This window comes from Hypomesus nipponensis, chromosome 9 (genome assembly GCF_054491055.1).
Source record: "Hypomesus nipponensis isolate SF chromosome 9, ASM5449105v1, whole genome shotgun sequence".
NCBI classification, from domain to species: Eukaryota; Metazoa; Chordata; class Actinopteri; order Osmeriformes; family Osmeridae; genus Hypomesus; species Hypomesus nipponensis.
This window is the reverse complement of record NC_140369.1, coordinates 4855712-4868680: the sequence shown is the minus strand read 5'-3', so window position 1 is coordinate 4868680 and position 12969 is coordinate 4855712. Positions and strand designations below refer to the sequence as shown.

The 12969-nt window shown below is 45.3% G+C and overlaps 1 protein-coding gene across 2 annotated transcripts; it reads right to left on the bottom strand.

Moving 5' to 3' along the window:
- Nucleotides 1-285: 285 nt before the first annotated feature.
- Nucleotides 286-8644, bottom strand: st3gal8 (ST3 beta-galactoside alpha-2,3-sialyltransferase 8). Of its 2 annotated transcripts, XM_084706288.1 has the most exons (9): nucleotides 8513-8644; nucleotides 5836-6063; nucleotides 4704-5460; nucleotides 3449-3642; nucleotides 2999-3178; nucleotides 2763-2808; nucleotides 2271-2390; nucleotides 2007-2181; nucleotides 286-1919 (listed from the first exon to the last, which is right to left on the bottom strand). In XM_084706288.1, exons 3-8 carry the CDS (start codon nucleotides 5085-5087, stop codon nucleotides 2014-2016), a joined length of 1092 nt encoding a protein of 363 aa, XP_084562414.1. In that variant the 5' UTR covers nucleotides 5088-5460; nucleotides 5836-6063; nucleotides 8513-8644; the 3' UTR covers nucleotides 286-1919; nucleotides 2007-2013. The 2 variants fall into 2 exon arrangements, with proteins under 2 accessions (XP_084562414.1, XP_084562413.1); XM_084706287.1 differs by lacking the exon at nucleotides 5836-6063.
- Between the last annotated feature and the right edge of the window lie 4325 nt (nucleotides 8645-12969).

The following is a 12969-nucleotide window of genomic DNA, read 5'->3' as shown; positions in this document are numbered from 1 at the left end:
CCAGAATGCAGTGGTTCTGGTCTTGAATGCTCCCTGCATCTCCTAATAATGTAATATTACTGCATTCATTTAGCAGACTCTTCTTTCCAAAGTGACGTACAGAGGTGGGTTTTGAACCTACAACCCCTTGATGTGCAGTCAAAGGCTCTACTGTTGAGCTAACCCTATCACCTTTACTAAAAGCCCCACAATTCCTCAGGAAACCTCTGAGTCATGAACACATATCTGTTGCGACGGGACAATAATAAAGAGGGTGGTGATTGGTCAATCATCATTGAAGGCTGATTGGTCTTATGCTTTTCTATATATACATATATACAAATATATTTATATATATAGAAAAGGCAGCAGTTTAATGGTCAATTATGAACAATTCAATACATTATGTATAATGCCATTTTCTACACACACACAAATCAAAGGCACATTAAGGTACATTTCCTCAGAAGACCACAGGTATTCAGTGTGATGGTAGGACGTCCACCACAGGAACAGGAAAGTGCATTAAACAATAAAGATGAAAACATTGGCTTCACAAAGCATCACCAGCTCTTCTAGAAGTATACACTGTATGGACAGTATATAGTGTGTGTGTGTGAGAGACAGAGTGTGTGTGTGTGTGTGAGAGACAGAGTGTCTGTGTGTGTGTGAGAGACAGAGTGTGTGTGTATGTGTGTGAAAAAGACAGACAGAGTGTCAGAGGGAAGGAGGTCTTTGGGGATTTGGACACTGGCCCAGCAGTAATACTAAAGTCCTCTACCATCTCAGTGTCAAAAGGCTCCAAGACACTTTGTGAAGGCTGCTGTTGTCCTACTGGTTTGCACAGCAGTGGAACTAGCTGGAGCAGAGAGGGTTGGTGTCAAGCCTGCGTGTTTCAGTGAAAGCAGAGACCCGCTTCTTTCTATTTTCTACCGGTCACCTTTGAATACACACTGGATAAGAGTGGTTTTATTTTTTTCTAAAATAATGTATCCCAGAATGATGTGTTGTTTTAGGACATGGATTATATATTTGTGTGAGTCTGACTTGTTGAATTTAAAGCATGATTGTACTAGAGCTACCTGGAGATGTTTTAGGATTTGAGTCGTCCTGGGTAACAATAAGGTTTTTATTCTTCATAGAAGGAGATTGTCACAGTCGTCAGTGGTCATGCTATTACCATGCATTAATAAAACGGCTTCATCGCTGTCATGACGATATGGTTGTCTTTAACCCCTACAGATCGTGTGGTTTCGCTGTGTCCTCAGTTATTACCCAATAACAGAAAAAAAGCATGAAATGTGGACGTTGTGATTGAGCAGAGCATCAGGTATAGGTCTAATACATTCACATTTTCGAAAACAATCTTTAAAAACACAGCCATTGGAAAGGATTAAGTGACGTCTGTCTTATAAGGCACATACTTCCTGACCCACTTCATACTTGTGGCTCTGTGCCGACATGTTCATCAGGACGGTAGAATGTGAGTTTTAAACCCTTTAAACAACCAGAGAGATCAGATCTACATCTGAAGTAAACAACCAAAAAGTTATTTACAAAAGATTTTTTTTTTTTTAAGTACAGCATACTGAAAATTCGGCATGATTGGCTCATATCCTCTCGAGTCCAGAATCTGGACAGTTCCCCAGTTATTCAGCACTCCACTACCGTAAACTTTGGCTCACAATTAGTCCACCCGCAAGTAAAAATTAAAAAATATAATAAAATTGGTGTGGTTTTACCCTTTGTGATACAGGGTGGAATGGAGGGATGGGATAAAGTGATGATGTGGTTTCTCCCTCCAGTTTTAAAAGCAGGAAAGTCAAATAAATCAGGACAAGGAGCTACTCTGCTTCCTCTTCCACTCCAGGAAAGTGCCCTCCATGTTTGTAGTTCTGAGGCATCCATGTTTAAAGTTGCACAGTGGCCCACAGAAGTAGCTAGAGAGAGCAGATAGTTGGGAGGTCAGAGAGGCTGAAAAAAAAAACTGGTTTTCATATCCCTCGATGGCCTTGGTCCTCCTTTACCTGTCAATCAAGTGTGGAGGCGGATCTTCCCCTCGTCATCCAGCCTATGAATGACCTGCGTCTCGAAGTCGGCGCTGTGGACGCCCGTCTTTCGGAAAGCTCCGGCGTTGCGGTTTTCCTCCCAGTAGTGGTGCCAGTTCCCATGCTGATCTGCCCCGTAGCCAAAAACACTCACCTGGAGGGGTCAAAGACACGCTTAGACACACACACACACACACACACACACACTCTCTCTCCCCCTCCCTTCCTGAGTAGGCCTCGGACCTGGTCACAGATGTGAAGGGCGAAGATGATGGCAAGCATTCCAGTGGACGGGTATCTGCCGTGGGCCTCGTTCCAGTTGTCGTGGGCGTACTTGAAGAACAGCGGGTTGACCACGATCACCTGGACACACACACACAGCTGGAGAGTTAGCCCATTGGTGAAAATCTGTTTTCAATTTGGGGGGGGGGGGGACACACACACACAATTATATGACATTTTCTCAAGAGCAATTCCTGAGGGGGACACCAAAACTACTGTTGTAACACAGCTTACATTGTAATATGTTAAATGTATATTATTACTATTATTGACATTTCCTTATGTTTATAGTGATTTATTGGGGCGGACAACTCATATTTTTCCCAGGATGGGGGGGGTCGTGTCCCCCCTGTCCCCCCCGGGATTTCCACCTATGAGTCAGCCCCGCTCCGCTCTGATTGGTTAGAGGTCAGGCCGGCAGGAACGGTGTTTGGGGAAGGGGTTCAGTCTTACCTTGTCCTTGTCAGCATGGACGCGGTCCTTAACCCTCATGTAGGTCCTGAACACACACAGAAGGAAAGGAAAGCTTTTAGGGTTAGTGGTGTTGCTCAGGGATGAGTGTGGGGTTAGTGGTGTTGCTCAGGGATGAGTGTGGGGTTAGTGGTGTTGCTCAGGGATGAGTGTGGGGTTAGTGGTAGAGGTTTGGGCTTGGTAAGCTTGAGAGAGCTTGAGAGATTAGGACTGCGTACGTTTTAATTTCTCCCGTAGACAGAGCGCTGGCGACCCATTGCAAGTCCCGGAGCTTGAAGGGCAACAGGACCAGGTGTACCCCGTTTGATAAATCAACCGCACTCTCCGGATACATTAAGTGGTGTGTGGTTCTGTTCCCCACATGCTCCTCAAAGCCCACCGTGACAGCCTTGTTCATCCTGGAAGAGGGAGAGAGAGAAGAAGAGGACATGAAGACGGGGAGAGAAAACAATGGAAGGAGAGAGCGAGGTAAATGAGAGGGTATGTGTACTTTTAGTGAATGCCCTCAAGCAAAGTCCAACAGGAAGAACAAACAGGATCCAGATGGTCATTCTCATAACCCTTGCATGTTGCTGCAATTAACGTAGATGTTAATCCTCAATGTCGATGAGGATGATTTATTGTTAGCATGTCACGTTAACGTGTCACGTTAGCGTGTTGGGGCGTACCGTATGACGGTGTTGTGTGTGTCGATCAGCTTTCCGTAGCGAGCCCCCAGCAGGTTGCCAGAGTTACCGACCACGGCACAGGTGCGGCACTGGTTGGGGTGGGGCACCACATCCAGCGAGGGAGAGGAAATGACCTGGAACATCTTCTCCTTGACTTCCTGTAGAGTCTGGTCATCACCGGAGCGTTGAAGAGCCTGTGGGTGAGACACAGCTGGTTACACTTTGCTCTCTCTCAGACCCTTGTCAAGTCTCTACTGTCGCATTGACTTAAGCAGATAAAAGAGGATGACACAACCCCTAACAAACACAGGGAGGACTCTGTGCCCCGACCTCAGTGAGGTGTGTGTGTGCTCTGTGTGCCATCTCGGCCTAACCTCTGTTCCGATCAATACCCCGCTCTGGCATTCCTGCAGGATCGGTGTGTGTGTGTGTGTGTGTGTGTGTGGGGGGGGGGGGGGGGTCATTGCACACAGTCTAAAATATCACCCTACAATACAGATCTTGTTTTAGCCTCGGTTTAACTACAGCTTTCCAACCCCGAGAGTCTGTAATTGTGTTAGATCAAAAGATAATGAATGCTGGAGCTGGGGCAGGAACTGGGGCTGAGGCTGGGAATATTTCTGAGGCGTGTCTCTCCTTCCCATCTGCCCACGTCTCTTTCTCTTCTGTCATTTCTATTCATCAATCTCTCCTCCCCTCCCTCTCCCTCTTCCTCTCCCTTTGGGAGATGAGGTTTGGTCAGTAATCACCATGGCGAGGAGCGAGGAATCCAATATGGTGGGTTTAATGACATTTGGCCCTGATAGGAGAAACAGACACAGACCAAGATGTTCTCTCTCAGCTCGCTGTCTCATCCCCCTCCTCCCTCTACGTCTCACCCTCCCCCACCCACTCCACCCTCCCTTCCTCTTCCTCCTTTCTTCTCTGTATCTCTCTCAGTCTTTCTGAGCTTTCCCAGATGTTCCCAGTTAGACAGAGCGGAAGAAGTTCAAATGATGTTAGCAGGGGCCTGAGGACTCACAGAAGACCTGCTAACAGGATAGCTTGTGTACTAGTATTATAGTGTATTGCATTTTAGTGTAATGTAGCATAGGATAATGTAGAATTGTGTAGTCTAACTTAAGCACTGACTATGGTAGTGGTAGCATAGCATAGTGTAGCATAGCTTAGCATAGCAGCAGTGGTCTCACCAGTCGGCAGCATAGCACAGCATAAAGTAGCGTAGCGTAGCGTAGCGTAGCAGAAGTGTTCTCACCAGCCACCAGCGCAGGTCCAGGGGGTTGAGGCTGCCACCATGATCTGACAGGAAGGGCTGCTGCTTGGGGTCGTAGCGCTTGCCGAACCACTCCGACGTCCCCACGTCACCCACGCAGGATGGACAGCCACACACCCTGGTCACAGCCGGGTCCGTCTTCAGGCTGGAGGGCCCGGGGCTGGGGAGCGACGAGGGCTGGGCCTGCTTGCCTCCGTCCGGTCCTCGTACAGCTGGGGTGGGACTGGAGGACGCGGGGCCGTTGGCGAGGCCCAGGGGGCGGGGCAGGGACGGGATGTTGTTCCTCTGGATGGTGTGGGTGGCGATCATTAGGAACAGAATGCCGCAGAACACGGCGGCTACACACAACTTCCTCTTCAGCAGCATGATGGTAGGGACAGGCTAGAGATTGGAGAGGCTGGGGCAGTGGCTAGGGGGTTGGAGAGAGGCTGGGGTAGTGGCTATGGGGTTGGAGAGAGGCTGGGGTAGTGGCTGGACTAGGGGTTGAAAAGAGACAGTCTAGGGAGGGGTAATGGCTGGAAGCCTGGGGTAGTGGGGCTAGGGTAAGACTTGCTAAGAGGTGAGGCCAGAGAGAGGGCTACAGGATGGGGAGGGGGTTACCCATCAGGCCATAGTGATGGGGGGGGGCAGTCTGGAAATGAGGTACACCGTCACAGGAAATGAAGGCCTCTCATTGGTGGATTCCCCTCATGATTCACTCCAGTGTTTGGGTTAGCATGAGGAACATTGTTCCCTGCCCCTAGAGAACACACACACACACACACACACACACCAGTCAGCTCTACTGCAGCTTGCGACAAAGAATCAGGCTGAGGTTCCTTCTGGCTGGCACTCAGAACATATCCATAATAACAGCCAGTATACAACCTAGAAACAGCCTGCAAACAGTGTTATTTTTTTAATCATCTTTTAACTTTTGTTATTATTGTCCACTACCATCTATTTGATTATTAAAAACTGCACTGTTGTAGGTAGCTCAGTGGCACAAAGCTTTTCATTGTACTTGCATACTTGTGTATCCTGTACATATGACAAGGAAGTTTAATTGAATTGGAAACCCAACACCAGGCTGAGAGCAGGCACAAACATCCTGGTTAGCACGCTGCTGACTGACCCCTGCTCTCCCTCTCCGTGCAACTTCCATCTGGACTCATCATTGACTCGTTCGGGCCCTCTTTCTTCTCCGTGTTTCTTCCGTCTATCTCTGTCTCCTCCTCTGTCTCCCCTCTCTGTCTCCTCCTCTGTCTCCTCCTCTGTCTCCTCCTCTGTCTCCCCTCTCTGTCTCCTCCTCTGTGTCCTCCTCTCCTCTCTCTAGCTCGGCCCAAACGCACGGACAAGGGGGCTGGACCATGAAGTAAAGACACACAGACAAGCAGAGGGGGGAAGTCTTTCCTCAAAGTATTTAAACATGTTTAGTTGAACACACATGCACTGAGTTAGGTTATCTCCAGGTAATCTCCAGGATCACACTAGCCTCTCTAATCTCAACCAAACAGAGCTCTCAATTCTAAAGCTCACGTGAATTATGCTTCAGTTGGGGTGGGACAATATCCCAGCATAGTACTGCTTACCATAGCCTTTCAGAAACTCAAACACTCACTTCTGATTGGCTGACCGGGTCTAATTGTGGCTCCGATTGGCTGATACTCTTAGCTAGAGCCAGAATATTTCTCATTCACACTCCCTTCAGAAAGAAGGAAACTGGCTGGCTGTCTGGTGCAGTTCTATGGCCTATACAAGGCTCTCTATAAAACTGACCCAATTGAAAAGTGACCCACACACCAGAATTTAGGATTTAGGAGTGTAACCTTTCCCCTTAAGTACAGAGAGCAGAAGGTATAAGGATACATCTGGCACCCAGAGACCAGTTCTTTGACCGACTGGCAATGACGAGGGTCAAAAACAGATGTCTACACACAGGCCCTGGAAGTACAGCAGAAACTTGTGAGAAGAGAAATTTCTGGAACAATGGGATAACAATAATAAGAGTAACAGAACCAAAAATGGCGACCTGAAAGGGCATGAAAATCCCCCCCAAATCTATTCTAAGCTAATTGAGACGATCACACAACATGACTCAGCTGGGTGTGAGAGTGTAGACATTAGCTAAGAGGTGGGAATATTTTTTAGAGGTGAGCATCGCAATGTCTACGGGAGGGAGAGTTACTGCATCCAGACTGTTCAAGGGAGTGTTAAAATGTCTGTTGGCTTGAGGTTTTCAGTTGGCTGAGTTGGGAGTTACGTTATCTTAGACGGTTGTGGAAGTGTGTTTCAGAGGGGGAGGAGTTGTAGGGCACACAAGTCGAAGGCCACCCATTTCTTGTTGTGTTGAAAAAAGATCAACTCTTCACAGACACACACAGAACCCCCCCCCCACCCCCACCCTAAACAGAGAGAGCTGGAATTTTGAACAGCTGAAAGCGCTGGCCACAGTCCCTGCTGGTAGGTTCAGATGTGTAGGTTCTACACAACAAGATTCAATTCTAGGCTGACATCTCTAGCATTCATAAACTCTACAGCTGTTCTGGAGCAAAATATAAGGAGCTGGGTGGGCCATATGGTAACTCTGACAGTCAATGGTCACAAGCACATGTTTTGGAAGTAAGCTAGTCTCTACTCAGTCAGGTTAACAACCCCAGTAGACACTGTTGGGCAGGAGAAAACTTCTACAAGAGCTTCCTGTCGCCTTCCACCAGCTAAGCTAGACACAGCTGACACATCCGTCAGTATAACGAGTGAATCAGTGTTTCCTACACAGACTAATTCGTGGCGGTGCGCCACAGAATCAACACCGGCGCCACAAATTGCGCTTCGTCAAAAAAAAATGTTTTAACACTGTTTGGGTTAAAACACGCAGCATATTCGTTCAGCTGCATTTCCTTTCCTTGCTCTCCCTCCGTCTCTCTGTCACTTACGCGTCTTTCTCACTATCTGTGGGAAACACTGCCAATGCATCTTCTGCATAGTCAGTAAGGGTGAGTCTTGTGCCGTTTATAGAGTAGTAGAGTGAAGTAATGCTGGTCTGACTCAACCGTTACCGAACAGCATGCCTGTAGAAGAACCGAGTCGTTGCCTTGCTATGAAAGGAACCATATGATAACACACAACGAATCCGGATGACGTGGGTGTGTGCGTTTGATTTCAGAATAGTTCAGTATGAACATCATGAGAGCCCCCAAGATAGTACACGATAGACATGGTTGACAATTAACGGACCGTATCGCAGACATTTTGTTCATTCGCGTTAAACCAATCACTCACCGACCAGCATGATCGCTCGAAAGCTGCATTCGAGAATTAGCTTCTACTATATTCGTTGTGGTTTTTAAATCGCTGTAATTCGTTATTTAGTTTTGTAGGCCTACGTTTTTTTTTTGTTTTTTTTTTGCTTTACATTAAATGTGTCCAAATGTGGCAACTGGGCTTAAACGACGATGACGATGGACAAAAGTTTCTCAAGACAGTTCTCCCTTTCCCTCAGAGTGGGTTCACATTAACTATTAAACTATATATCTTAACCCTCACAATCGTGTAGCATATCCATTTAACAGACCGAATAAACATGGGAAAAGTAAACATGAGCTGCGATTTATAAAACTGTAGCCCGTTATAAAGTTAGGCAACGGTGACTAAAAGCTGCGCTATCCCAACTGTGAGGCTGATTGCAACAACGTTGTAACTTTTCTTCGTAAGTGTCTTTGTTGCGTTCCACTTCTGATATCCAACCACACGGCGTATTAAGTCATCTCTAAACACGAACATTGTTTTACAGTGTTACAGAAGGTACTTACATCTTGTAGAACGTTTCAGAACTGTTCAGCTCTTTGTCGTGCGTGATCAGAAGGGGAATGATGTTCCTCTGTTTTCGCCCTGCCTCCAGTGTGTGTGTATGTGTGAGAGGAGTAGAGAAAGGAAGAACGATATAACGGCAGAGAGTGCACTTGGGGCATGTTGCACCTTTTTAGTAGGTCTATAGCTTACGTCGTCTGCTGTTTATCATTGATTGAACAATTATTGCCTAAAATGTGTCCTTGTCTCGAAAATTATTTTACATTTGTGTTTGTAATCAGCCACTGTGTGTGTGCGTGCATATGTGCTTGCGTGTGAGCCAACGCAGAACATCCAAGCAGGAGCACATTCAGGAGCTGGAGCCCCCCCAAAAGTTTAATGACCCCCCCCCCCAATTTTATAATTTGTTTTAATGATATTTTAAATCTAAATATGTTAATTTCTCTTATGATAACCCACTAGAGGACACTATTTAAAAGGATCTTTTCAAAAATGTCTTCTGGGGGGATCATGCCCCCAGACCCCATGGTTTTGCTGGGTCAAGGAAAAATAATTTATTTAGGGGCTTAGCCCCCCCAAAAGTGGGAACCTAGATTCGCCCCTTATTCAGTCAATGAAACATGCAGCAGAACAGGAGAGAAAATAAATTGTGTTCAGGAAGCCTGAATCACCAGTTGTGATGTTTCCTGCTTCCTTTCCAGCAACAGCAAAGTTAGACAAAACCTCCTCATTATGTCCTCTAAAAGTTTTTTACAAAAGTAAATAATGAAGGAGTGCTGCAACATCGACCTAACACAGTTTTGTCACCAATGTGAACTGAGCACTTCAGTACTGGTTTCTCTATAACTATCTTACTCTCCTGCTTTGTGTAATTTAGCTTCATCGGTATTTGGCGGGTGATGAACCTCTGTGTATGTGTGTGTTTGGGGGTTAGGAAGTGTGGGAAGACTACTTGGGTATATTCTACACGTTCTGGAATGTTTTTGGATGCGTGTAGATTAGAGTGGAGGTGGCATGTTTGGGTTTGTCCAAAACCCCCTTTCTTTGACCGTCTGGTCAAATGTCACTCTGATAGTACTTATCTTTAGCCTGACGTTGTCATACTCATAATTCTAATCAGATTATGAGTCTGATAACTCTCCGTTGGGCTGTGACTATGGGGCGTGTTTCAACCGAACTCGTACAACAAATGCCTCTTCGCTCAATTGGATAGACCTACAACCAATCAGAGCAACGTAATATGTTGTTTGTTGAAAACAAATTCAACCCAAGCGCTTTTTCTTGACGTTGTTGATTACGTTACTGTTGATCATCTGTCCATCATCGTATAAAGCCCGCCCTGGCAATTTCATGGGTCCGCCCAGATCCTGGTTTTATATAGTTTGTCCCCAATACGAGCCCCTCCAGACCCAACTTCCCGACCACATTTTTTTGTGGACGGGGCTAAATTGGGCTGGCAGCCAGGCTAAGTTATCTTATCAGCAATATTCAAATTTATCATATTGACCCCGTTCATTGCAAATATTTATTAATCCCATGTGTAAGACGTCACGAGCGTCATATTGAACAAATTAAGAAAAAAGCACGTCAGAGATGTTTGCTATGGGCCACAGGAGACCCTGACATAACAGCACGGCTTGTGGATCTTAGAGCAGACCTTGTTTACTGTGTGTTTGCAGCTTGTAGCAGATGAGGGGGTCAGATGGCTGAGCGGTTAGGGAGTCGGACGGTTAGGGAGTCGGGCTATTAATGAGAAGGTTGTTGGTTCGATTCCCGATCGTGCCAAATGACGTTGTGTCCTTGGGCAAGGCACTTCACCCTTCTTGCCTTGGGGAAAATGTCCCTGTACTTACTGTAAGTCGCTCTGGATAAGAGTGTCTGCTAAATGAATAAATGTAATAGATGAAATGGATTTTATCAACAAACAAATAAATAAATAGATGAGGTCACACTATATCCACCCTTCTCCCTCAGCTAGAAAAGAGATATAAAACAAACAAGATAACTTCTGTGTGCATGCGTGTCTCTGGAGAGGTCAACCATCTACAAAAGATATGAGATGGGGTCAGATGGCTGAGCGGTTAGGGAATCGGGCTATTAATCAGAAGGTTTCCTTTTCGATTTCCGGCCGTGCAAAAAATGACGTTGTGTCCTTGGGAAAGGCACTTCACCCTACTTGCCTCGGGGGGAATTTCCCTGTACTTACTGTAAAGACTGGATAATGGGTAGAACCAGAAGGGCATGTAGTTAAACAAATTACAATTAAACGACATGATCCTCGAAAGTGTACCTGCAGGAAAGCAAGCAACAATAATATAAATCACAGCGAGTACAAGTAGTTCCAACAAGAGCAACAAGTGCCTCAATAAGTGTCATTGGAGGAAATAAACTAACATCTGATCCAACAATTCTTAAGTACCGTTGTACTCCCGGAACAAGTGTATTGTTAGCCTTTTTTTGAAGGTGGAGAGACAGTCTGTGTGTCTGATGGAAGACGGGGAGATGATTCCACCATTGGGGGGCCAGACAGGAAAAGAGCTTGGGTTTGGAGCGGGCTCTGTTGAGAGGTGGGACCACCAGACGGTTGTCAGAAGACAACCGTAGGTGGCGGGTGGGGGTGTAAGGCAGGAGGAGAGACTTGATGTAGTCAGGTGGAGTCCCGTTCATAGCTCAGAAGGTCAGTACCAGGGTCTTGAATCTGATGCGGGGCATAATGGGTAGCCAGCTGTTTTTACTTTACTCAAAGTAAACTATTATGTATAAACTATTGTGTATCTTAAGTATACTCTTCCCTTTCAGCTTTCTGTCATGAAGGGAGGGAGACAGGGGGGGGATTGACATAGGAAGGAGAGGAAGGGAGAAAAAGAAGAGACAAGCATGGCGATAACCAGGAACAACAGGAGGATTTTCCTGTTATGTCCTGATGGGTCATGGGTACGTGCACTTATACATTTACATTTAGTAATTTAGCAGACGCTCTTATCCAGAGCGACTTACAGTAAGTACAGGGACATTCTCCCCGAGGAAAGTAGGGTGAAGTGCCTTGCCCAAGGACCAACAACCTTCTGATTAATAGCCCGACTCCCTAACCGCTTCATTTATAGTATACATTACTTATAGTGATGTAGTATTTTTCACAGACTTTGTTCCGGGGTGCTCATGTGTAAGCACTAGAATGCGTTTTGGACGCGATTTCAGGCAAATTTTTGGGGTGTATGCATTAGTTTTGGAAGACATTATTTGATGTGACGTTACGTAGGCCTGTACATGCAAGTCTTAAATAACTATTTAGCTGGTTGGCTCCATGACGGCCGGATAAATTGGGCTTGTGAGACTGCGCACCAAAAGAACAAAGGGGAACCCACCTGTCAAGCAGATTAAGACATTTTCGTAGGTACCTAGCGAAAAGTAGCCTCAACTTTCCTATACTTTTAGCTACGTGCTGAGTGCTCGCAACCAAAAGACTAAATTAAGTAACGCGTTACTTGTTTGAACAAGGAACTAGTAACGGATTCATTCAATTAACAAGTAACGCGTTAAATTACTCGTTACCAAACAAAAGTAGTCTGACTACTGTAACGCGTTACAATGTCACTGTCTTAAAAATGAAAGACTTTTCTTAATGTAACGCAAAAGTAACTTAACGCCTTACTCTCTACAGCAAGTAACTAAGTAACGTAACTAGTTACTTTACAAGGAATGTAACTAGTAACTGTAATTAGTTACTTTAAAAAGTAACGTTACCCAACACTGATTGTAACTAAGACCTGCCTTTATGATGACAATCCCAGAAAGGCACTGACAGATGAACCCTTGTTTCAAGTGAAACTGCATCTAGCTGTAAGGCCCTAGAAGTCTAATGTAGCCTCCACCATCTCTTGAGAGGACTTTGTAGTTTTGGTTGAGACACTCACGTTGTTACAACAAAATAAAACATTTATTTTAACTGCAAGGATATTTTGTTCATTGAGGAAAAGGTTATGCATTAATGAACACCGAATGCTTAGTCAGGGGTATTGGAAAGCATTCAATCTTTAAAACCCAGATAGGGTTGTGGGACTAGTGACATTTTAATCAGATAATGAAATACAGTGACCTCAAACTACAACTGGATATAGCCTACTTTAACTCTTTAATATAATCCAACACACCTGTAAATCTCACAGTCTCACCAAGCAAGACATACAAGAACAACATCTACTTATGTTTTGTTGACAATAGGGCTTGATGTTGTTTTTAAGACATTATGAAATAGTAAACTCTAGCAACAATGGAGACTAGCTGGAGTCCAAATATGTTTTGGAAAAAAGGGGATGTTATTAGTCCAAACTCCTTTTGACACATTGCTGGATTGGCAAAAACATCTCCACAGCACAGTCTGTGCACCTGGCCTTGAACTGCAAAATAAAATGACTCAATTTGCCAGATTATTAAACCCATCTTTTATTTTTTTAAACAA